The sequence below is a fragment of the Numida meleagris genome, chromosome 13 (assembly GCF_002078875.1).
Source record: "Numida meleagris isolate 19003 breed g44 Domestic line chromosome 13, NumMel1.0, whole genome shotgun sequence".
NCBI lineage: Eukaryota > Metazoa > Chordata > Aves > Galliformes > Numididae > Numida > Numida meleagris.
The window spans coordinates 12,830,444-12,856,849 of NC_034421.1; the positions used below are offsets into that span (position 1 = coordinate 12,830,444).

Here is a 26,406-nt window from a genome sequence, read left to right on the forward strand (position 1 = left end):
AGAAAGGAGCACTGTATTAATTTTGACCTGGGAGAAGGGTCTGCAGGAACAAGTGTATTAGCAGTAGCTACGGGCCAGCTCCTCTGCATGAGGAATGTCTTAGGACAGCTCTGCACAGAGGAGGGCAAACACCAAAGCCTTCCTGCCTCGTGTAACATGCAGGGAAGCCCTTGGGCCAACTTTTAGAGGCTCAAGAAGCAGAGTTATTGCCTGGATTGGAATTCTGCAAAGATACCAACATTAATAGGACTCCATAGATCTTGCTATGTAATAAAAGCCACAGAGCTTAATTAAAACCAAACCTTCATCTGTTTGCAGTTATGAGTTAAATGAAAATAAAAGGAGGAAGGCATTAATGCACCAGTGTGTATCTGCCCCAGGAGGGAGAGTATCCCCTCACTGCATGGTACTGCTTTTTTAGAACAGCAGTCTCCAAACTATTTTGATTTTTCACTCCCATGAGTATAACAATTTTAGTCATACACTCCAAACACATGTATATTAATTTATGAACTATGAACATTTACTGCTGTAGTTCTTCTCACACCCCAGTGAACTGTCCTGCGTGCATCCCATTTTGGAGACCACTGCAGTCTGCTCTAGAGGACTAGCCAAAAAGAAGAAAAGAGATGAAGACAGACCTTTTTAGAATCTCTATCAACCCTGTCCAAAGGTAACTGGGAAAGACTGAGGAAGTGAACAGGGCTACATTTGTTCCCACAAGTTCTCTGGCTGGCAGGGAGAACAAGGCTGAAGAGCGTAGGCTCCTCTGGGAACAGCTCCTGTGCCAATCTCTGCCGCCTCCCTCCTACGCCAGTTGTTGGGATGCCAGCTGACCAGCGTTATCATAAGTTGCTTCTTTCAGTTTCTTTTCTTCCCTGTTTGCTTCATCTTGTTGCCAAGTTCCCAGGCAGTGTTCATATCTGCTCTTCCCAGGGCCCTGTTTGTCTCACACCCACAAAACATGCCGTGGCAGCTGTGAGTGCAAATCTTCCAACCGTATCTCAGTGACACTAAATGGAGGCCAACGCTTCTGGGGCAACAGAGTTGTGGAAAGAAGACGACACTGAGAAAAGACTTACCTCATCATCCTTCCAGTCCGAGAAATCAATCTTGAAGGAAGGCAGGGAGAATTGCTGGCTTACCCCTCTCTTGTAATGAACCGTCTCAGACTGCAGAGAGGGATTCTTTGTGCTGTATCTGAAGAAAGGGGTAAAAGAAGACTTGCTGTAACAAGTGATTGCTCTCTGCTAGGCTCTCATTCATTCACGCCTGTCTGCCTTCCAGGAATCACAAGTGGAAGCTCAAAGAGGCAGAGCTGGCAGGGGCTGGCAGCCATTCACTGGGAATACAAAAAGGGGAGGGGGAGGGAAGAAGGTGAGCACGAGGAGGGAAAGCAGCGCAGACAGGCAAGGTCTGATTGGATCCATACTGACCTGCCTGAAAACACTGCGTGTCAGAGGAGTTTTGGGGTGCAGCAGCCTAGCAAAAGCTAGCACACTAAATCCAGAGCCAAGGCAACGCTGCCTTCCCACCCAGTACACAGTTATCTTCTGCAGGAAACCCAGGAAGAATGAAGAGTGATCTAACAGCAGCAACACACAACAAGGCACTAAGAGCTGTCCTTGGCCTCTGCAGGACAGGACTGCAGTGAGAAACACTACTTGGCATGGGACCATTCTGGCAAGCAAGATCCATTCAGATCAACTCCCCAGCTCTCTGCTCCTCACATGTTTCCCCTGAGGTGCAAGTCACAACTCTCCCACTGACCCAAGGGCCAGCAATGAAGTGCAGCCACGTCCCAGTGCTGCCAGGGTGGGCTGTGCGCCTCTGGGTAGGGGACCAGAGCTAACATCCAGCATCTCCTGCAACCAGAACCCTCAGCACTGTCTGCCCCAGAGGATACATTTCACTACATGTAGCACAACTCACAAGGGGCTGCAATGGCGAAACAGGATTTTTTGCCCCTTTCTGCTGTGAGATCTCTGAGCTGAAGGTGTGCAGTGTCTCACTACGCCAGCTCTGGCACAGTGGACTATAAAGCAGGGTGGGAGCATCCAAAGCTGGTTTTACCACCACAGCCTTTGTGCTGTTGAGCTATGAACACTGTGTTCAGGGCATGTTGACAAAACAGAGAGAAAGATCCCTCGCCCAACAGGCCTACACTGCAGAAACAACAGACCTCCACAGGCCCAGTGACAGACAGGCCTATCTTCAGTTCTACAAGGAAGACGTTAACAACCCATCACAATAATAGGATGTTGTCTCTCCTACACTAAACCTGACTTCCAGGGCAAAGCTTCATAAAGTTAGACTGGGAGAACGCTGGCCTCCAGTCACTGCAAAGATCTCTGAGCAGTCAGAAGCTCTGGTGAATGCTCAGACTTAACTGCCACTGGCCATGATCAACCAGACAGCCCAGGAACAGGCTCTGAGGACCAGGAGCTCTAGGTTGAGTTTTTCCTTAATTCAAGTTGGGATATCACAAAGTACTCCCTGCCAACCAGCTCGGCAGATTTTGCTGGTAACAACTCAGACAATAAGGTGGACAGTGCTGCTGCCAGCCTTGTGAAGAGGACAACACCAGAAGAGACCAAGGCATTGCTTTGCTGTGGGCCAAATGAGCATGGAGTGCTGTCAGGTAAAGCAGCTAACAAAGTATGCACAGAGGTACAGAAAAGAGAATCCTTGCTGGTAAAATACAATTCTGTTGAATAGAAGAGGACGTTCAGCTGTTACAAAATGCAGACACAGTTTACAAGCCACCAGCTGCATAAGCAGAAGTTGGAAAGCTCCAATTAGCATCAGCCTAACTGCTCTTTGTGAAGGAACACAGCACACCAGAAGAGAATGGCGATGAAAAGCTCTTCTACATCAGACAAAATGCCCTCCAGCTTCTCTAAGCTGGGAGCAGGAGGGCTGGACAGCTCACTCCCAGAGGTGGTGGAGCAAACATGGGAAAAGCACAAGTTGTACAATCAGCCAAGAGCTGCAGAACTGAGCATCACACCTGAGACTGCATATCTTGTAGAAAAGACTGGGCTGGAGGATGGCAGAGGTGATTAGTGAAGACACATCTGAGCCTTAAAATTGTACAAGAAGCTATTTTACACTAAAGAGCCTGGACGACGAAATGGGATTGGTGCATGTGCAGAGACTTTGTAATGGATGAGACACCACAGTCAGCACTGGCTGGAGGACAAGGTGCAGCAGCAGCTGCTCTGCTTCCTACCAGCAGCTGAATGCAGCTCCTGCTTTACTTACTGTAACTCTTTAATACATATTTTCTATCTTGCTTTTGGAGCTTAACCTTCCTCAGTCTCCTTAGCAACATTTCTGTGGCAAGGCATACTTGGTGACTTTTTAAAGACACTTTTAGCAACCCTACCACTGCATCCCCCTCTCTAAGCAGAAGGGGAAGGCAGGGCAAGGCAGGGCACATTCCCAGCCCCAGCTGATGCAGGACCCAAAGGAACCCTGCTCATACAGGGGGACGGGCTGAGCCAGGCTCCCAGCACCCACACTGCCAGCTCTAGGCCTCCCAACCTGAGGTCAGTGCACAGAGCTCACAGGGATGGCTGCCTGCCCTCCAGGGCTCATTGTCCAACACAGAGATTTAAAGCACAGCCATTAGGATGCATTTTGCAGCTGAAGCGCTAAGAACCTGGATACCAGATGATGATGGATACTTAACTCTTCTCACACCCAAGAAATAATTAGGTTCTCCATTGGCACGAACTGCCTTTCCCTGGAAAGCTGGTGTAGTTCCAGCAGCCTGTGAGGATCCAGGAGGAGATGGTCTTCAAGGCTTGTCACGGGATCAGTGTTAAATTCTGAAAGGTCATGATGAAGACCAGGACCATCACATGCTCTCTGTTTTTCTTGCCAAGGTAGGTGCACTGACAATACCTCACCCTCAAAGACTTTTCTGAAGTGCACTACAATTGTGCTGCTTTACTGGAAGGTCTCACTCCATCCTTTGCATTTAAAGCACGGTGTGGGAGAGATCAGGATGACAGATCTTTTGTATGTGAATTACAGAGCTCGCAATTGAGTGAAGTTTTATTTACTGAGTTGTCAGGCACAATGAATAGACTATGCCTGTATCTAGCTCCTTTTCTGGCTCTCTCAAAGCTTCCCAGCTATGCAGAGAGGCACAATTCTCCCTGTGCAGCTGGGAAGGAGGGGAATGACTTATCTAATTGACAATAAGAGAGGAACATACTGCAACTGAAGTGCAGAGGAGAGAGCAGAGGTCAGAGATGGCCTGGATGCTTGACATAGACAGTGTGCTTGTTGAAGAATATAAGCAATCCACGTGCTGTTGGCATACACTGCTTCCAGTTCCTGAGAAAGGACATAACCCATGTACACAGATTCATAGCAGAGGAACTCCGTAGGGCCAAGGTGACGTGACAGAAAGAGAATATGTATTAAGAATAAATGGTACCAGAGAAGAAATGCATGGCCTTTACCTGCATAAAGGCTGAAATCAGAGTTCTCAGGCTGCAACTTTTCAGACAGCACCAGGGCAGCTTGCCATCCGTATGGGAGACCCAAAAAAATTACCTTGCAATCCCTGGCAGCTCAAGGTCATGAAGAAGTAGGGTTTGTCCTGTTAGATCAGGTCCAAACCGAAATCTCCATTCCCATTCTTAAACTTGCTTGTTTGCTCAGGTACCCCTGACAGCCATGAGAACCACAAACAATGTAAGGAACCACATGACTGACTACAGCCGCAGCCCCCAGCTTTGTCCTCAGGATTCATGCAGCTCATCTCCTCCTGTAAGCTCTCTGACACATCTTTACTCCCACAGAGCAAAGCTAACACCCCATATTGACTGCTTCCTCCTCCGTGCCAGACCCCCAGATTAGCCATGTAACACAGAACCAGCAGATGAGAGGCTACAACACAGTGATTTCAAGAGACCAGGAAACGAACTGAAATGATTCCCCAAGTCTCACTCCTCTGCCCTCAGCTGAGAAGCACTTCCTGCTTGCATGCAGGAGCTCAGTCCATGGCTCAAGCAGACTAGATTTGCTACTGGGCACCTGTAGACCTTAATTAGCTTTCAAACCACCAGGGGCAAGCTGGTGTTTGGGAACCTCTGGCTAAGCTGAATGAAGCTGCTGTTGCTACACACTCACTAGAGATGCAAGAATAACATGCAGGGGAGTTTTTCCCTCACTCCTCCCTAAGTCGGTGCCTGGGGAAATTTACAGCAGGGCACCAGTCCCAGCTCTAGAGGGTACTCAGGAACCAGCTCTTCCACTGCTGCAGCCTGCAGCTGCCTGGCAGGTTCACGTTGTTGTGATGAGGAGAGAGCTAGTCATGTTCTGCTGATGTTCAAAGGGGGCAGGAGTTGATGTGGAGCAAGTACATCGATGCCCCTCTCTTCCATCTGCACATTTCCATTTCATCTTTGGACAGGATCTGAACAAGTCAGCTTTGGGGGAAGAGGGAAGTTGAGTAAGTGTCCCCAGTAACTCAAAGTGATTTTTATTGACAAAAGAAACATTAACAAAATGTAAGAAGGCTGCAGCCCTGGTTCTCTGCCAGAGTTAGGCAAGATCCAGCCCCAGAAAACTCCTACACAGAAGTTGTGGGTGCTCAGTTGGTGCACTGCAGTCACTGCCATGCACACTTTCCTCCTCCTCCCCTGCCTCCTCACAGGATTTGGCTTCCAAGCCAGGCCAGGAGGAAACAAAAACCTTACCGTGCAATGAAACCCTGCCGTCCAGATCCTGTTCCAGCACCTGCAGCCTTCTTGCTTGAGCTGTTGAGCTCACTGCAGGGAGAGCTGCGCTCCTGACTCTAGCCAGGCTTCAAAGATGGTAACTTACAGAACAGCAACAGAGAGAGGCACAAAGGCCAGAACTCTCATTAAAGACAGAGGGCTTGTCTGTTCAATGAAATCTACACAATTTAGCTTTCCAGCATGTGAACTTTGTACACTACAGTTCCTTGGGGACTGGTGCCTGCACAGATCAAAGCAGGCTTTGGCTCTAAGGCTTGCGCCTAGCAGAAAAAACCTCTGCCTCTGGTTTCTTCACATTGAAGAAATCACTCTGTGCAAAGAATTCACATTAATCACCACAGTCCACAGCCAAAAGCAGCATGAGCACCTTTCAAAGGCTCTGAACAGACAGAGGCTATTTATTAAACAAAGGAATATGAGCGCTGCTGTCTGTCCTACACAAGCTTTAGTGAAACGGCCGTGCACTGAGCTACACATTTCAGTTGGATTTCATTTTGTGAACCAACTATTCAAACCTCCACATGCAGACAAAACACATCATGTATTGCAGTGTCACATCCGCTGTCAGTTTGGAAGACAGGGGTAGGACGTTTGTAATGTGTAGCAGGCATTGCAAAAGAAGCAAGGAAATGAGACTAAAAAATCTCCAGCAAACCCATTTGTGCATCAGCAACAGGAACAGCATAACCCTGAGAAGGGCGAAGACTAGCACAGCTAAACTGGTGTGTTTTCATTGTTTTCTCCTTATAACAAAGAAACAACATTGACAATGTTACTAAGACGAGAAAGAGTACTTTTTCTGTCCAAAGAGGAAGGTCTTCGTTGCAAGAAAGGACTGCAAAACTCACATCTCTTGTGTCACATTTATCAGCAGCTCCTGATCTGCCCACATTGCTCCTGCCCTCAGAGCTGGCTGCTGCAAGTGCTTCCAGCTGGTCTGACTCCTTCCCCTGAGGAAACACCCGCTGCTGCCATGTTACAACTACACAACTCCTCCTGCTAGTCAGCAGGATACTCACAGCTGGAAAAGTCCTGGGGGCCCTCCCAGGAACCTAATAGTGTGTGGGCACATCAAGGCTGTGCCAGAAAAGGAAAGGATACGTTCACTGAGCACACACGAAAAAAGAACATGAGTATCTCCATACCTGCTCCCAAAAGCGTATCTGTCTCCTGCAACAAATCTGAGGGTATAAACACACCAATCATCCACGGCAGGAAAAGGCAGGCTATAAATTGGAAGTCCTTCAACTACTCTCTAGGAACTGTTAGCACTGCAAGGGAAAGCAATACAGACTATCCTATCATTTCTCTGAAGGATAGCACAGACTTACAGGTGATCACTAGCAAGTAGCCGATGTACAGCTCACACATCTGTGTGCTTGTGCCTCCCTGTGCTAAGGCAGGGATTCTGATACCTTTTAGCCAGGTCCCATCCCAGCCACCCCTTGCACACCTCCTCTCTGGACTGCCCTTAATCTCTGCACTCCACAATTTGCCAAACAGAACAAACCCAATCACTCGCTAATCCCCCCATCTCTAAAATATCCTCCTGACTCAACATCCCAGGTTCTCCCTCCCACCAACTTCCCAAAACCAAATAAATGGACAAAACCACAAAAATAAATAAAACTGAGGATAACAGGGATGTTGAGCTGTTCAGAAGCAGGTTGCCACTAACTCCATGCCGTAAGAAAGGCTCCAGACATAGACAGATCTGGTCTCTGTTATCCTCTGGGTCATTCACCAGCCGTTCTTCCGAGAACTAGCATTTTTTTCATCTACAGATTCTTTAAGCTCACTCTTCCTGGACAAGAGATATTCACATAGAGCAGTGGTTCCCTCCAGATTTAAACTAATACCCATGTTGTTCAAGAGGATGCTACTGTATCTGCACTAGCACCAGAAAGTACTGGTTACTTTTACCCAAACACATACATACACTGTCTTCACACTTTATTGGTCAACTACAACCCCAAAAAGGTAACAACACAGCTCTCTGTGAAATTCAGAGTTCAGTAGCTCAGGACAAGAGGCAGGTAGTGGCTGGGAGACACATGTTGCCAAGATCTTGGCTGGGAAGCAGTACAGCTGAACACATCTCCCAGCAGCAATACCCAGGAACGTACTGAACGCTCTCTGAGACAGGTCAGTACAGGCAGCACAGGCCCACGCTGATAAAGCCAGCAGCTTTTAGATGGAGCCCAAGCAGTTCTAGGAGGAAGTTTCCTGGATTGCAGAAACACTTCCCTCTGGTCACAGAGACTGGCTATTCGTAAAGACAGGCCCACAGACCAGAGGCAAAGGGAACGCTGTTGCTCCAAGGTGAGCACAAGCTTGACAACAAGCAGTGCCTCTGCTCACTGAGAGTCACATCCCCTCCATCCTCCCACTGCAAATTGCATGAACATAATGATGTTCCCAGCAGCAGTTTCACAGGAGCAGAAGCATTGATGCTATCAGGTTTGGATGCTATCAGGTTTGGCAGTTCCTCCAGCAAAGAAGCAAGAATAAGTTGGCTAGCACTTTTAAGGAGCCATGCTGCAGGCCAGGGACTAGGAGGAAATTTCTGCTTTAGAAAATGGTCCAGAAAGTTTCTCCCATTTTAGGGATTAGCATCAATTTAGGAAAGTGAAAAAAAAAAAAAGGGTCTTTAAAACAAAGCAGTCTTCTTCCCAATCAAGTGCTGGACAGCAAGAGATACAGTTTTGGATTCATACATAGTGCAGTGCAACTCTTGCACACGCTTGTTACTTAAATGTAGGTGTTAGCACCAAGAGAAATTGAGAAAAAGAGAGAAGTATCACCTCACACAGAGGGAAGCTGCATTCCTGCTAGTGCACTACAAAGGCACTCTCTATACTTAAAACTCTAAAAATGCAGTCCCATTTTTTTTTTCCCCACTAGAACTTGAAAATAATAAATCAAAGTAATTATAGCACTGTCCTTTCAGAACTGCTTTGCAAAGCTGAAATCAGAGCTTCAAAAGGTTTTTACTAGCAGCCAGCAAATCCAGAGAAGCAGAGATGCCTCATTCGGGCAGCTGCACTAGCCCCAAGATGTGCTTCATGAGCCACTTCCACATGGAAAAATAGCCTGGGTTGAATTAAAGCAGCTTATAAAGTCTGTACTTGTATCTCACTTCCCCCAGCCCCTATTACCTGCACATCTGCATGAAATCAGGATCATGCCTTCCAAAAAGTTTACTGGCTTCTGGTACAGCACCCCACACCCCATTTTTCTATAGCATTTATTGTCCAAGAACTCCAGAGCAGAAATAGACAGTTCACCAACCCTCTACTACGAGGAAATTAAGCTATGATTTATTAAATAAAAGGACAGCAATGGATGCAAGAGCTGAATCCAAGTGCCTTGGCTTTCAGCATAAAGCATCAGTGCTCTGGGAAATGCATCCATCCTAACAGGGCAGCTCAGCAGCACCAGGCACATGTGGCAAAGAAATGAGCACTGACCACAGATCCTGGTTTCGTGCAGAGGCAGGTAAGGTTCACTTCTCCTTCATCACCTGAGCAGAGATCCATCTTCTGGCAAACCATGGACAGGGTGGATCAAAAAATTTGTATTTAAAGAAGTATATTTTTCTCTGAAGTTAACTGTTACGTTAACTTTCAGAAACTGTAGCTAGGAATTCAATTTAGAAAGCAATTAGGTAATTCATGTTTGTTGCATGAGCTTTGAGGAACAGATAACAGAACAAGAGGAAGCCACTGGCTTAATGCGTGGTATGAAATTTCAGTAGAATACATTCTTTTAAGGGAACCAAAAACTGTGTTTTCCACCTCTAATCAATGGACAGAGTGGTGAGAGGACAGAGTTCCTAGTTACAGAAGTGAACACACAGAGTCCAGAAACAATAAGTTCTATACAATAGCTACGATAATGTATCCACCCTGGCCATGGAGCTCTCCCCATTGGCCCATCACGGTTTCCTTCTTGGGATGAAAACCAAGGAATGCTCTGCAGGGCAGCATAAGGGAAACTAGCTGCCTGCCCACGCTGTACCTGTATTAGGAAAAGAGGACTTGAAGCTCCAAGGTTGCCATTCCAGCACTTCACTAGCACTAAATTCACAGGAAACCTAAGGACCTAAGAGATAGAACATGGAAACTTCATCAGGATTTCTAAGGCACCCTGCTGCATTCTATAGATTCAGTTTTTCAGAGCTGAAGGGATTTTCTGAGTTTGTCAAAAGAGATTTTTCAGTCGCTTATAAGGAGCTAATTAATTAACTTCTTCAAATAAAAGCAGTCACAAGCTTCAACAGAAGAGAGGGGCCTAACAAAATCCTGGACCAGGACATCCTCCAGTTTGGAAGAATGCACATCAGGATGGGAGCTCTGAACTTGTCTCATTTCTAAAGCCACCTTATTCATTGATCATTAGTGGGATGTTTATACTTTGTATAACGCACACGAGCCACTTTATGGCTTGTCATACATATTTCTCCCTGCTGAAACCTCTGCAAATCACTTAAATAAGCCATGACTTTACCTCCACATCAAGAGCACAACTGCAGAAGCCATCAGCACTACGTGCACAGAGCTGCTGATCAGCCAAAAGCCTCTACTAGAAGAAGCCAAGAGCTTTTGCAGCCTTTAACCATAGAACAAGAATTCTTTGTTCCATGGTTATTGAAATCTGCAGTCACGTACCAGTAGCTCAAATGTGCTTAACGTACACGAGGAAGAGCAAGTTTCACCCACCCTAGCCCTCAATGAAGAGAGGAAACTTTTTGTAATCTTAGAGGACAGACACAGTCTTGATTGGAATGGTTTAAATGTGCTTATTTAGACAAAAAGGCTTTGAAATCCGTAGAGATATATTACTACAATGAAATGCCTGGGGAAGACTCCATGGATCACGCCCAGACCATTCTTTTTACAGCTAGCCAAAGGTTAGCCTGTACCTGGCAGGAAACATACAGGCAGGCTTTCTGGGCAGTAAATCTTCCCGACAACCATTTTACAATACTGTTTTGAGGCGGACATTTACCCTAAAAAGGGACTTTGGATGGGCTTCAGTTCCTCACAGACTCACAAGTACATGCCAAACTGAACTTCTCTTTGGTGGCCCAGATGCTCTCATCACAGGGAACACAAAAATCCAGTCAGTGGTGTAATCTGGAAAAACGGGTAGTATTTGAAGAGGAGGGAATTTGCTTTTGTAATTTCATAAATCATCTCGCTGAAAAAGCGTACAGCTACGAGTTCTTCTCCTTTGCTGCACACAAAATGGTTTCCCCACATCCAAAAGACAAACCAAAATGGGAACAAGAGAGGAAATAGGTTTTGTGGGGGAAGGAAGTGAAAGCAATATTCAAAGCTATCAGAGTACATAAAACAGAAAGAGAATTCCCTTTCCATCATCTGTGGCAGCACCGCTTCACGGGTGAGAAAGGAAAGATGTTTGACAGGCTCAGCACCTGAGAGGTCCTGTAACCCTCCAAGTGCCCACAAGCCCAAGACTTACACGGCCATGCCACCAACAAACTCCTCCGTAGCCTGGCAGTAGATTGTGATGGCAACACGAGCATCTGCATCAAAAGTGAACTCCAGGCTGTACAGGACTTTCTGCTTCCCATTCTCCTCAGTAGGACTGTCCACATCATCTTTATACCTGCAAGACAATGCCAGAGGATTAGAACATATTTATGAGGTATTTAATAGCCATCAGATTCACTCTGAAAATCAGGATAAGAGTACTTCAATGTAGGTGTTCTGGGCAGAAAAGTCACCATAGGCTTCCATAATGCCCAGGAGATTTCTGTTCTTTCCTTGGAGGAAGGTTCTTCCAAGATTTTTCTGAAGTTAATGAAGTGAGTTAATTAACAATGATGCTGAGAGATCTCATCCAGTCTCACAGCCATGGAAAGAACCAAGAAGGTCAACTACTGAACATCAAACTTCAGGAGAAGAAACATTCTTCATGACTGAGACATACACACATTTATTAGATAAATAAAAATTAACACATTCAATTGCATCAGAGACATGATGACCTATTCAAGAATGAGTTGAAGGTATTTCAGTGAACATAAAGGGGAGTAATAACTTGGATTTAGGCTACTGAACAGCTGGATCCCACTGTGCGATGGCTGACCCCCACAGAACATCACTCCTCCCTCCTGCTAAAAACACAGGCAACAAATCCAGTGAAAAAGGTGGTACAAAGCAGGCAGGCTGCAGGGCAGCAAGGTATGGACGTGGATGAGCTGTGAGTTAACGTGTGCCAGTGGCCAGGGAAACCAGCAGGTCCTGTAACAAACAGCAAATGCAACATACCACGAGAACAGCTCCCCTTGTCCTTAAGTGCCAAATGACAGAAAGGATATGATTCACTGGCAGAGCAGAAGCAGATTCTCATATGTTAATTCAAACCCAACTGTAGCTCTACAACTTTAGATCCAACAGTTAGTTCTTGTATTATGTAGCAATGGTGAATGCAGCAGGTTGGCCTTGAGAAGTGTAACCACAATAGTGCTCTGCTGCCCAGTCCCAGTCTCACTGCCTATCAGTATTAGCTTAACTGCCAGGATGCCTGGGTCAGAGCCAGGCAGCTAAACCATTCAGGAAAAGCTTGGCACCATCTCTAAGTTCACAGTGTTAATTGGCCTCTCCCCTCATTAAACAGCCTCCACAAACGTGCTGCACTGCTGAAAATACTCAGAAATGGGCTAGGCACACCTCCATCATTCAGTCTAAAAACTGTCAAGGGAATTCATATTTACCAAGTTCACTGAGACGTAATAACTGCTGCCTAATTAAGAATTCCAGTATGAATTTTACTTAACACACTGAACAAGAATGAAGTGTTCTGCTTCAGCAAATCAATACAGAAGGTGCAAAATAAAATTTAAGAACAGCACAATCAAATATCTAACATGCACACTTGTACTAACGTGACCTCACTAAATCTCTTGGGAACCTGCTTTAGCAGGGAGGGTTGGACTAGATGATCTCCAGAAGTCCCTTCCAACTCCTACAACTCTGTGATAACTACCACATACACTTGCATTCCTGCCTGAAAGACTCAAAACAAGACTTTTGCCAGAGGTTCACCTAGGTCAGAGGAGTAAATCAAGTTAGAATATATCCAACATGCTATTATAAAAAAAACTAAACCCAGGAACGGGCAGCCTAAACATCTGCAGCATCCAGGAGACAAGAGCCAGAAACAGAATGAGATGGTCTTTTCACACAAGCAAGTAACATTCAAAGAATAAAATCGTGACACTTCTAGGCTGCACACAAGCATTCTAGCCACAGAAAATATGAGTGTAGCTTCAACTTTTTGTGCTGGACCGATGGGAGAAGACTGAAGGCAACAATCCACTAATCCACTCGCAAGTGTTGTGCACGTCCAGAGAAAGCAGCAACACGAGCTGCAAATTAGCCCTTACTCTGCGGCCCTCTGCTGATCTGAGGTAGGCAGCAAAGGTCAAGAGGAGCAAGATCGCCAGGCTAACACACACCTGCCAGTCCTCCAGAAGAAGCAGGGTAGGGGAAAGCCAGCCACTGTTCCATGCAGGCACTGATGGTGGTTAGACCTATTCTCATTGCACACAGAGGTTGGCAGGCATGAGTTGCAGACCAACTTCCCAGCTTCTCTCCTGCAGCTCCCTACCAGTATTCAGAACACATTCCCACACTTACAAGTAGAAAAGGGTGAAACCTGGACTAGAATAGATCTGGCACCCTGGACATCCCTGAGTGGTTACTACAACCTAGTGCCTGGTGGGAAGGCTTCTGGAGAGGGCACTGCTGCAGAGTAGTAGAGTCAGAGCCCTGTCTGCCTGCAGTAGCATCACTGGAACAAGGGGCAAAGCACACATTCTGAACAGCAGCAGCCACAGTAAGGCTGCCTGCACAGCTCCCATGGTAACATTCTGGTGCTGGAGATTAATGAAAGCATGGGCCACATAACAAGAAGTTCACGTGAGAAAAGGCTGCACAGGCAGCTCTGCCAGCCAGCAGCTGAATCAGGGGACAAGCAAGGACTACTACAGTGCATACTTTGAGAGGCAGAGACATTTCAGGTTCCTCCTTAAGGTACAGGATGTAAACTTCAGGGGATTAGCAAGACAAAGCCACACGTTTTGCTTTCCTCCCATCTTTGCAACAAATGCAGCATACAAGGAGGTTCAGGAGGCTCAAGAGCTCTTCTTTCTCCATCTACACTTGAAGTTTACAGTGTACATTTTAGTCAAGCCCTACAGACAGTGCTGATGTGAGGTGGCCACAGATGCGTGCACTAACTTAGAAACCAGTGACTTTGTTAGTGTGCCTCTTGGTCATGCACACAAGTTAATTAACTTTAGCCTTAACAATCACACGTACAGAGCAGAACAGGCGGACCACCTTGAGAACAAACAGCTGATCCAATGCTATGATGAAAAGGGCAAAGCAGGCTGACCAAGGGAGCTGAGGCCACTTGGTTTGACATCCCTTCTGGATAAAACAGTGGAAGTGCTGGAACTTTTTGCTCGTCTGTTAAAGAATTAAAAGATAAAAATATAATTAACAGCAGCCATGACAACGTTACAGAAAGGGGTCGAGTCGAACCTGATTTCATCCTCTGAGGAGATTAAAAATTTTGAACAACTCAATAGACATGTGGTATAAATGTTAAGTATGGTGTGACTTTGTAGCATGATATACACTTATAAATGCATTACGTCAGTGTTGAGGTAGTCAGTAAATGAAGTAAGAACTGGCTGACATCTCTATCAGTATTCACACTTTTGTTCCATGATGCTCTACCTAAAGTCCAAAGCCCGTGCTGAGGAAGAGTGGCTGAGCCAGGGTGCCCTGCTCTGTGAAACACTGCCCAGGAGTTGATCCTCCTCCTGCAGCGGGAAGTGCTCTCAAGGTAAGAGCAAGCAGCCTGCTCCTGCCCATCAGGGCCAAGAGGGGCAACAAGACAGACACCGTCAATGGTTAACAGCAAAACTCACGCTGCCCTCCTCTGAGGTCTCAGAGCCTCATCCCGTTAGAAATTAAGCACTCACACGGGCATCAAAGACTCACAACTCCAGCATCAACATGCATGGGACTTTTTGCTTCTCTCCAAAGCTGTTGGAAATACTCAGGATTTGGCAAGGCTCAGAATTCTGTCTGCTGACAGCAAGGCAGGAAACCCAGGGTGAACATTTCTTCACATTCTTCCATAAAGCTCTACATTCCACATTATGAATCAATACTCTCTTCAGAGGTGAACAACGAATTTTCAGTTAAACACAAGCAAAAATAAACAGACTGTGAGGATGTTACCATCAGAGCCTACTTTGTACCTAGACACGCAGTTCAATGGTATCTTATTTGGTGAAGGAGGTAAAAACTTTACTTCTGGGAAGAATCTCCAAGCCTTAACCAACAACTGCCGATAAACTAAGCTGGAGGGGCACCAAGTGTCTTGATGTGTACAGAGGAAGAAGTGAAAAAGCCTCTAGTCCAGAACAATTGAAAAGCACAGGACAGAATGCGTCCTTGAGGACTGGCAATTAAAATCCCATTTTGGGTCTACATTGGTAAAAAATGAAATCAAATAGTATTGGTGGTGCTGTCATCAGCACTAACACAGCAGCACAAGAACCCATGAGAGCTCATGAGGCAGAGAAAGAACTGAAAGTACTGGGAATTACAGGGACACAAACCTAAGATAACACCAAGGTACATGGACACTACATCTCAAACAGTCCAGAGCTGCAACTCTGCTTGGCAGGGCATGAAATCACAGAAAAGAGAATGATAGAACTGTATGAACTAACCCCCACCAACAACTCCTCTGTTGTACTGTGGATGTTTGGAAGGAGAATGAGATTGCCCTTTCCACAGCAAGTCTGGCAAGAATGTGAGACTTTGTTCTAGAAAAGAACTTCACAGCCCTTAGCTGAAAAAGCTGGACAGCATTCAGAACAGTTTGCCAACAGCTAGCTACTTCTTCAGGAGTTCTCTTTCTCTGTTTAATCGATTTTGAAACAACAGGTATCGCTCATCTAAAAACACACCAAAAAAAAAAAAAAAAGAAACAATGTCAATTTTCAGATGAAAACAAACCGGAGGTTTTGCACGGTTACGACTCAAATGACTCACATTACACCACGCTCTCAGGATCACCTTGGCTGAGAGCTGAAGCTGGCCTCCTGCCACCGCTCCAGCCCCGCGTCCGTAACACAGAACTCAGAGACTCAAGGACCTTTGGGAAGTGCTTTGCCTGGACCTCTGCCCAGGTGCTCAGACCAAAACAAAGCACTGCGTGCCGGGTCCCTGCTCTTCAGCCATCTGTGTGGAAGAGGGCGGCCTCAAGTCAAAGCGTTAACCATTGCATTTAGTCCAGAAGTCACATTTTTGCTAGCATTGCCTTAGATCTCAGTGTAAAGTAATCAAAGCTAATAGATCTCCAAGACTACCCAGAGCTCCTTTCCCTACTCATGGGACAGAAGCCATTTAAACAAGTACGTAACACCAGGACCAAACTGTATCTTGGCAGCAGGAGGAAGCTGAGGTAGGTTCACTTAAGACCAATCAGTTCTCCCTGTCAGTGACTTGCACCAGAAGCAACCACTTTCTGGCTTCTTCTTACACAACAATGCAGAAAGGAATCTGTCTGAAGGGTTTACGGACCTGACTAATATGTTCCATTTGTGCTAGCAATAGCAGGCAAAATCCAAGGCTTTGTTTACCACTCAAGTCTCTTAGTAGAGACACATACTGATCCTCTCTGAAAATACAGATTGCTCAATCCACGGATAAAGCAGCATGTGAACTGCCTGAAAGCTCTGATCACAATGCTACCCAGAACCTTCTGGACACATCTGCCAACAAAGATCTGGGATTCAGTTATTCCTCCAAACCCTACTGACAGTTTGGCTCCAGATGCCAGAGCACCGGGCTGAATGAAGTGAGGAGTTCAGGCCGTACCTCACAAGGCGGAGGGAGTCCTTGCGGATATTCACCAAGCTTCTCAGTGTCTTCACGGGCTCATGGGGAGCTGGAGTTACATAGGGAAACTGAAATACAAACACAAATAATTGTCTTCTTATTATTAAATAAGGTAGCAGCATGTTACCTAGCAAACAATTTAACCAAATCAAGAAACATTCATCTAACTCTAAAGAACAGTAAGAGAGAATTATATTTACAGGTAACTCAAGCGTGTTTCAGAGTGAAAATTCTGCTCTGGCCAAGCATACCAGGGGTATGTAATTTAACAAGGGCACTCTCATAAGTTCTGTTTCTGCACTCTGAATTCGCAGTCTAGAAAGCCTTGCTCTCACAAGCTTTTATTTCCAGTAAAGAAATTACCTCCAGCTTGAGCAGAAGATATGCAGCTCTTTCACATGTACTACAGCGTGCAAACAGTGACTGACTGATAATCAGCATGCAGAAGCTCTGGATTACTGGGAGAAATTCTTTCATTCTGAAACAATGAGGCAAATGTTTAGGGGGAAGGGAGAAAAAAAAAGAGAGATGGGAATAGGGGTCCTCATTCTATTCCACAGTCAAGAGATCTTCTCTCACAGACTGTCCTTTACATGCAGGAGGATGGTGCTTCAGACTAGTATCCCACACTGGTCACAGAACCTCCCCAGAGAAACGCAGAGAGAATTGCTCAGTGTGGGGCCCATAGCCCTCACAGTTGCAGATCCCTCTGCTGGATCTCCTGTCTGCTCAAGGTGGTCAGGCTGAAATGTCTGCCAGTTTGGAGGTGCTCAGATTGGAAATGCAATCCCATTGCATGTCAAAGCAACACTGTGACACAGAGATACAGAGCCACCAGGCAGGCTCTCGGGCTGTTATGGGGAAGGTAACCAGCAACAGTGCCACCTCACAACCACATTAGAGTTGTGGTCCTTCAAACTCACAGCTACCAGGAGCTGTGCAGCGATGCCGAGCTACCAGACAGTACGACTAACGAGGAGGAGTATCAGGGACCACCAATATGTGTATCTCCATAGAAATGAGGAATCTGCTAAGCAAACAGCCTACTGCTGCTTCTGCCAAGCTTCAGGTAGTTCCAGCACACAATCCTGTTGCATTGTTCCCTTGGGCCACAGAAACATATTGGTGTGGCAAGATCCAGAGCCTGAAAGAAAACATGCCACTTCTGACCAACACAAGAATGCCAACCCACAGCCACAGGCAGCAGAGACATCATGGGGGGGCAGCAACTGCTTTCTTTGTGACCCGACTGCTCAGCACTGTGGTCAGTAGCAGTGCTGCACGCACAGTAACCAAGCCCTCAGTTATTCCAAAAGGAGAACCTGGCCAATTTCCACAAAGCCGTGCTGCTGCTGTGTGTTCAAGTGCTTTTTTTTTTTCTTGAAGATTAATCAGAGCTGCCAAAGGGCGTTACCTTACATTGGCAAACTGTAGACCACGACAGCCTCCCACTCTTAAACCCATTTGGCAAATGTCCCACTGTGTTAATAGTGTTCTCACCCACTCCCCTCCGAAGAAATTAAACTCAGTGCCAGAATGTCTGCAAGGGAACCCAGGCTGAGACACGCAGATAACGCAACTCTGAGACTGCAAGACTAGTCCCTGCAGTCAGAAGCACATTGGGTATTTAGCTGACAGCTGCATCTTCTGTTTTCTTTGGAGTGCCGTGCAGCTGCTGGTCACAGAGCAAAGGAGAAGCAGTCAGCACTTCATCGCTGCCTCGCATGCAGATGTGGCACAGGGTATTTGGTGGGCCTCCTCCTGCCTGCACAGCATTGCATGTCTGGCAGAATTTCCATTTGAAGTCCCTCCTTCTTAATTCTGTTCTTCACCTGCACTTCCTACTCGAACAGAGGCTCTCTGCACTGGAGCAGGCAGCTTTCCACAGTCTCCTATCTGCGAGCCTCAAAATATTTCCATGTTCCAATTGGGAAAACTGATGAAGAGGCTTTCTAAGCAGAAAACAAAAGTGCAAAATAGACAGGATATAAGAACTTGCCTGAACAGGTCTGTTCCCAAGGAAGTTTAGATCCATGTTCTCTCCAAAAAGGTAGCCCTCGGGGTGAGGGGTGTCAAACTTCTCGCCTCCCATAAAGAAGTGGCTTGCAAAGTAGTTTCCTATGGAAAAAAAAAAAAAAAAAAAGGGAAACAAAAGGAGTTGGACTTGATGATCCTCATGGATCCCTTCCAGCTCATGATATCTATGAAAAAATTTAAATCCATACTTCCTGGAGAACAGCTGGTCTATGCATTTCTCAATTCACAAGCATAAAAAGAGCACAAGACACATAAAATACTTGCTTGTTCACTCCTTCACTGTACTACACAAGGTCACTGCCAACAGCAGAAGCAGAACTAAATCACCCCGGAATAAATCACTACAGAGGAGACGATCTCATGTTAACTCCTTTCCCAGAAAAGGAAGAGCTCTGCCCAATATTTCTCAATTCGGATGAATCCTTCCTCCTTTTCCCAGCTCTGGATACGAAGCTCTGTCCCACAAACACCTGCTCAGAGAAGGACCATGCTTCCTCCCCGCACACCCCAGGGGCTCCTGCTGGGCACTTGGCTTTCCCTCCCATGCCCCTGAGCTGGAGCCACACCAAACAAACCTTTGCCTGCCTGCTGGAGGCAGCACACCTAGATGCTCCATTTGACTAAGCATAGATGATTCTTAAATGCAGAAACACGGATGTCTCTAAGAGATAAACCACGGGACTCACTAAGCTGAGCTTCAGCATCTGGTGATGCACTACAGTACAAATTTCAGGAGGCAACAAGCGTGCAAAGTCACTGGGATGCTGGAGCACAGAATTAAGCAGATGAACTGCAAAGTCAAACCGCACCCATTTGGATGTGTGAGAACACTATGGATGTAGCTTCCTTCTAGAAGGACTTTGGGACAACACTCACGTCTGAACTTTATCGAGTTCGAGTTTCCGAGGAATAAGAATCAGGAGAGCATTAAAATGCTCCATCCGAACCATTTTCCTTGAATTTTCAGAGTGGGGTTTTTAAGTTTGGAGCCAAACACAATTCACTTCCCTCGGTGCACAGACAGTCTAAAATTTGTTTTAAAACGAGTCGCAGAAGCAGTAACTAATCACATGAATGGTTATGGGGGCACTACAGAAGGATTTGCAGCCCCTCTAGCTAGGAGCAAGCATGATTTACCCTGAAATGGAAGGGCTTTCATGAACGGTTCTGCTTTCTCCATTAAGGCTTTCCTCCTTTATGTTTCAAGAAAAGCTTCTCTTTCTCTGCACAGCTGGCAGTGCTCTAATGATGAGTGCTCTCTGTTGCTGAGCTCAGCCTACAAGCATCCAGATGTTTATATTAAATAAACACGTCTGTCCTTCCAGATACAACAACCAACCCAGCACAGAATCTACCTAGAATCCACAGACTGAACCACAGGTACTCCAAATGGCAGACTGTCTTTTCCCAACCCTCCCAGAAGCAAGAAATTAAAACGCTGATCTGCACACAACCTCCAAGCGCAGCCAGCTCGATGCAGACCCTCCAGCTGAGATACACCACGGTGATTTATGCTTACACGGAGGATCAGAAAAGCACGACGAATGCTGAGGGATAGGAATTAATTTCACATTTTTATGTGGGTCAAGTAGGATTGTGTTTTGGAGCATTTCATCTGATTAACTGTGAAGAAAATGCTTGTGCAGGATGTTTCAGAATTGCAGCAGCTGATTATCCGGGATCACGCTGATTTGGGGCTTGGCTCAGCCCAGCCTGTATTTCTGGGCCTCTCACATCCATCCAGCTATCCCATCTTGTCATTCACTGCTCTGTGATTAGCATCCCACCCCAGAGGACACAGGCTCACCACCACTGAGCACAGCACTTCCAAAGACAGCTGCTTTACAGAACACCCCGATGCAGTCTGAGGCATTGCTTGGGACAGCTGTATTGTAGCATCTTTGCAAAGAGACTGCAGTTAGATGACAATTTAGGCTTCCTACCGCTATTAGAATTAACAGGGAAGTGAAAGAAGTGGATCTTTCTTTAATTCCTCGGCCAGCACTGCGGGACGTGGAGCCCGGCCAGCACCTGATCCAGCATCACCAACCTCAGTGCCCAGGCCACCAAAAGCCATCCCATGGCAAATCACAGCGCGGCTCCAAACTGGGCTAAACAGAACCCAGATCAACAAAAGCAATCAGAAAAGCAAGGGAAGAAACTGCTGCTGAGCCAGAAGCCAAGTGCCTGTGAGCAGCAGTGGAGAAGGTGGCAAGGATGGAGGAGCAGGTCGGGCTGAAGGCCTCCAGGTGTACAGCACAGGGACAACGGGATGAGAGGTTAGTGTGCAGCACCTGCAGTATTTCTGTCCCAGCACTGTCACAGCACACGTGGCTCATGAGCTGAGAGCAAGGTGACAGACTGGGTACAGCTTGGACACTCCGCTAAAATCGCTCTTTCTTTCATTAAAGCATCGTCACGTCCAAACAACAGAGCAGGTTTCACAGAGGCATCATCTCTCTCGCTTTTGCTCCCCAATAAGCCAAGGTCTGCCATTTTCTTGCAAGCGCCTACTCCAGGGGAGGAAAGCCATCCCAAGGGCACGTGCACCCTGCCCGCCGCACACTGCGGAGGAGCTCGCTGAGCAAGCAGGGAGCTGACGAATGAGCTGCGGGAACACTGGTGCATCACTCGCTGCTTGCTAAAGCGAGCGGGGCATCGCGCAGCACGGCTGCATGCAGTGACACGGATCATTTTACTGTTCCAAGCACAGAAGCACAGTGAAGATCAGGAGCTGTTCCCTGTGATTACCCACTTTTAGCCCATTGCATGGAGGCAATAATTCTTCTTTACAGATTGGGCCTTCCTCCAACCCCCTTTCAACGGGGCAGGCATCAGCAATGCTTGCAGGCTCCGTAAAGCAAGCAAGGGAGGTTAAAAGGTACCAGTGAAGAGTGACGTAAGGGAATGAGGAGTCACCTTACAGCACTTGGCTGGATGCAGGAAGGGAAATGCAGACAACCCGTACCAAGAACCTCAGAGGACCGAGCACAGAACTTTCAGAGGAGGACTCTTAATTACCCTGCTGCATGCTGGCTGCAGGAGGCTGCTGAACGATCTGCCAGCCCCTCATCAGTGATTCTGGTTCTTCAGGACCAAGGTGGATTCCCTAGCAGCCAGCTCCATCCTCCACAGAGCACGGCTGACCCAACACTGAGCACATCAAAAGGCAATAGAGGAAAAACGAATATTCATCACAGCATTTGCACCCAGCCTTGACTCAACAAGATGCCAGCGCTCAGCACTGCCGGGTAAAGGAGCCCTGCTCCCTTCCACGGGAAGGCTGACATGCTGCTTCCATTCGCCATCAGGATCCCCACACTTTGTGGCTTTCACCTTGCACAACAGGGCCTTCATAGCAGGTGGCATACTTGCTCCAGAATGCAAACCTGCATTCTTCAAAGCAACCCCAGCCAGCAGCTCGCCCAGACACCCACGGTGAGTCAAGGCCTGCTTGAACCCAGAGAGATGGGACACAGAAAGCAGCAGAGAGCCCCAGTACCACACAGGGCCCCAGCAGACGAGTCAGCTCAGGGAGCACTCCCTGCCCGCACTTCTGCATTTCATAGTTAGCCCGTGGGCAGCCAGGAGCCTGTCAGGGTGTCAGGCTGGCACTGCAGGGCACACATTCAAACATGCAACACATCAGATGGAAAATCTACCTTCTTCCAGTAAAGCAGTACAGAGCTTGCCACGATATTGTCCAGTTAGGAATAATTAGCAATCATTTAGCCTAACAACTTTTTGCACCATTTCCAGTGAGCTTCACAGAATCACGTACAATCACATACACCTACTTCAGGCTGTGGAGTTTCATGCTAGTGAGAGCAGCCCTGCCAGCCCCAAGTCAGACAGCCCAAGGACTGCAGGACCAGGGGACAGTGTCCTTCTGAACACGCTCTACCTTAAAATGAGACGGGCTGTGGCAATGGCAGTACTCCTTCCACTCTCCCCTCAGTAACCCTCTGACTCTCTGGCTTAGAAGTGCTCAGATCTGTTCTGCACAAAGCAATGTGAGTTCCAACAGCTCACCTCCCTGAAGCCAACACAGCCTTGCTGAATAAACCTCAACAAGGTGAGGAGAAAGGCCTAGCCTACAGCCAGTGTGTTTTCCAGAAGAGCACAAGCAAGCACAATAGAAAGTTCAACCACAATTAACAAGCATCTAATTGCGTCCAAAGTTGTTAAATTAAATATATATGTTTTTTTAATCGACTGCTGGAAAGCAGCAGCTGCTTGATTTACTAGGGGCTGTATGTGGCAGGCTCTGTGACAGCATCAGGACAACACTGCTCCTGGGGCGGGGAGTGCTGAGCAGACCCCGGGTGTCTACGAGTACATTGGCTAAAACCCAACACACCTTACATTCTGATGACTAATTACAACAGTAAGAAAACAGGATGGCAATGACTTCAAAGAAGCAGTTTAAGTTCACTGTGAGCGGTAGTAATAATTAATCCAGTTAGTATCTAAAATCCTGTCCGAGTGTCAGCGGGAGTCAGGTGCCAGCTCCAGCGTTAGGGTGAGTGCCATGCAAGCCTGGCAGCTCCCGAGTGGCTGTGCCAGGAAAGGGCTTGGGGAACACAGAGCCCTGCTGCAACCCTGCTGCTGGGCACCAGCACTGCCACCCGTCCTTCCCAGTGGTCCAGAAACACAGCCCTATCTCCCCTAAAACAGCAGGCCAGGTTTCCTAGGTGAGCTGTCAGATATGATCAATTTTTCTGGCCTTACTGAAGGCAAACCTGCAACAAGGCAGGGGCAATGATGGTAGGCCTCTGCTTCAGATCTGCCACCTCAACAAACCAAAGGGGAACTCCGGCTCCATCGCAGCCCTCACAGCCCGCAGCCAGCACTGCACCAAGTGCACACAGAACCCCAGCACGAGCACGGAGCAGCGCTGCACCTGTCCTGAGCATGGGGAGCCCCGGGCTGCTGCCTGCAAGGCCCTCAGCCTGCCTGGAGGGGTCCGGCAGGACACGGACATGGGAATTAACCGAAGGGGAAAGAGACATCAGAATCCCCTGATGACTGTTCTTGTGAAAAGAATGAATAAATCTCTACACACAAGCGTAGCCGTGCCGGTCGCATAAGCCAGTCCTTCCGTGAGCCCCGGGCAGAGCCCAGCACGCAGACCCCAGACTTTCAGAACTCCTCCCTTTGCAGACAAGCACGGGCCGTGACAGCCCAGCGGCTCCCGCTGACCGCTGCTACCGCCGTCAGGAGGCGGCGGTGGTTGTGCGGGACCTCTCCCGTGTTACGTTCCGCCATCTCTGATCTCCCTTCCAATTCCCTCCGAACCCCTCCCCGCCGCCCCCCGATGCCCCACAACCGGCGCCGGCGGCTCCAGAGCGGGGAGAGCGGCCCCACTCGCGCCCCCACACCCGGAGTGGGGACAGCGGGACGGAGCGGGGCCGCACACAACGCGCTGCTCCCGTGGGAGGCCCACGCGGGGCCCCGAGCAGCGCCAGGCCCCGCGGGAAGCCCCGCTCCCCCCCAGAGCGGCCGGAGGGCCGCCCCCCGCCCGCAGCCGCGACCCTCACCGGACTTGGGCGGGTAGCGGTAGGCCGAGTTGGCCTGGATGTCGATGTCCTCCACGCCCGCGATGCGCCGGCTGAGCAGAGAGCCCATGGCGGCAGCGGCCCGGGGGCGACACGGTAACGCGGCGGCGAGCGGCCCGCACCCGCACTCACGGCGGCGGCGGCGCGGGGCACGCTGGGAGAGCGAGTCCTCCGGGCCCGCGACTACAACTCCCGTCAGGCCTCGAGACGGAGCCTCCCCCCCCCCAGCGCACAGCTCTCCGCCGGCAGGGGGCGCTGCTCGCGGCGCATGCGCAGAGATGCGTCCAGTGCACAAGGGATTGCATCTTTCCCCGTCGTCCGCACTGTGTGCGGAGAGATGATTCCGCAGCCCCTTGGCCGTGCTTGATTCTAGGCAAGACGCGCCCAGCAGAGCTGAGGAGGTGCCATTCGGCAGCGTGCAGGGGGGATCCTTCCGCTGGGAGCTCTGTCCTCAGCTCACTGCCACCAAGAGCCACGGCACCAGGTCCCAGAGCACCGCCTCCTCCCCCGTCAAAAAAGTGTTGTGAGGTTGGACCTCAGGCACTGGAGAGTCACCCTGGGAATGTGATGGCCCTGCAAGGAAGCAGCCAGCTCCCCACAGCATTGCTGCTGCCTTTCATGGTGCATCCTGGGAGTCACAAGCACCCCTGTAACCAAGCAGTGTGTTTGCTTGCAGCCTGCTGCTTACAGCTCAGCCAAAGTCCAGTTGTGTGGAGTTTATGCCCTAACGGAGAAAACCACTTTGCCTTCTGCCCTCTCCCTGCTGCTCTGTTTTTCGGTTGCTTGTAAAACAGAGCCCTGGAGACAGCGCTCGTAGCTATTCCTGGCCAGAAGGAGTGGCATGCCCATGAACTTTGCCTCCTTAACACTGCACAGAGCTCACAGCCCTCCCCAAACGCCCTGCTGGGCCTAGGCCAGCCCTTCCCCCTTCACAAACCAAGCTGCAGAATCTCCAGGAGTGCCTGGAGCACTCTAGCTGAAGTAATCCTGCAGGAGAATTGCCCTGCTGGCTGCAGACCCCTTCCTGCTTCATTCCCCTCGGCATCGCTCCCTGTTGTACAGATGGTTCCCCTCTGTACAGATGGTTCCTTGCAGGTGGGGCAGCTGCAGTGGAGGATGCACAAGGCCTGGTGCTGAAGAACAGCTTTGGACAACACAGACCATTTGTGCCTCAGGCCTGGAGGCTCCAGCCTGCTTGGGTCCAACACCTGAGCCTCAGCTGCAGCTCAGACACACCTGCAGCCATACACAGAGCACAGGCCTGGCCCAAGGAACAACCCAGCAAGGCAAAGCCCAGCATGGCCACATGAGCTGCAGGAAGGAGCCTGGAGCAGTTCTCTGCAGGCACTCAGCCCTCCCTGGCCCCAAGGAGCAGCAGCGCTCCCCATCTCACTCTGCCGGCCAGTTCTCCCCCGGAGCCATGCACACATTTATTGTGCCTGGTACTCAGCAGCACCGCTGTCCTCGGGCAGAGCCGCCTGCGTCCCCCGCTATGGCCATACGCTGCTCAAAGGACCCTTGCACGACAGAGAGGGCTTCCAGAACGTTCCCCAGGCACAGGGTGGGGACACAACAGGCCGTGGGATAGCCGGGGAGCCCCGCGTCGCCCCCGCCGTGCCAGGCCTCGGCCCCGACCCACGAGGCGGGAACCCCGCAGGCCCTGCGCTGCCCTCACGGGGCCCGAGGAGCGGGAGCCGTTCCCAGTCTTCCGCGGCCGCTCCCCGTACGTCAACAGGAAACCGCACGCGGGCGACTGTAAACACCGCACGCCCCGCGCCGCGCCCCCCCCACCCCACTCGCCCGCCCACGTGACCCGCCCCGCCCCAGCCGGGCCCGCCCCCGCCGCCCGTTCATTGGAGGCGGCGGCGTTGTTGACCATATATGGTCAGGTACTACCACACCGCGGGCGGCGGTTGGCCGTCCGGACGCGTCACTCAAGCGCGCGTCGACGCCCGCCGCCGCTCTGCAAACAAAGCGGGGCATGCCGGGAGATGGAGTCCCCGCGGCGGAGGCGCGCTGCGGCAGAGAGGGGGCGGGGACTCCATCTCCCAGCACCCCCGCGCGGCCGCCCCTCCCGCCCCGCCCCGCGCGGCC

At 49.1% G+C, this 26,406-nt stretch overlaps 1 protein-coding gene across 2 annotated transcripts in view; it reads right to left on the reverse strand.

Moving 5' to 3' along the window:
* The window catches only part of MGRN1 (mahogunin ring finger 1), a gene marked incomplete at its 3' end in the record, with an annotated part of 50,221 nt that extends 25,729 nt beyond the window's left edge, over positions 1–24,492 (reverse strand). The window contains 5 exon segments of one of the 2 annotated variants that reach the window (XM_021411168.1): positions 1,083–1,200; positions 11,247–11,393; positions 16,697–16,785; positions 18,717–18,835; positions 24,295–24,492. In XM_021411168.1, coding sequence (XP_021266843.1) covers positions 1,083–1,200; positions 11,247–11,393; positions 16,697–16,785; positions 18,717–18,835; positions 24,295–24,382 — 561 coding nt within the window. In that variant the 5' untranslated portion in view covers positions 24,383–24,492. 2 annotated transcript variants of the gene reach the window in all.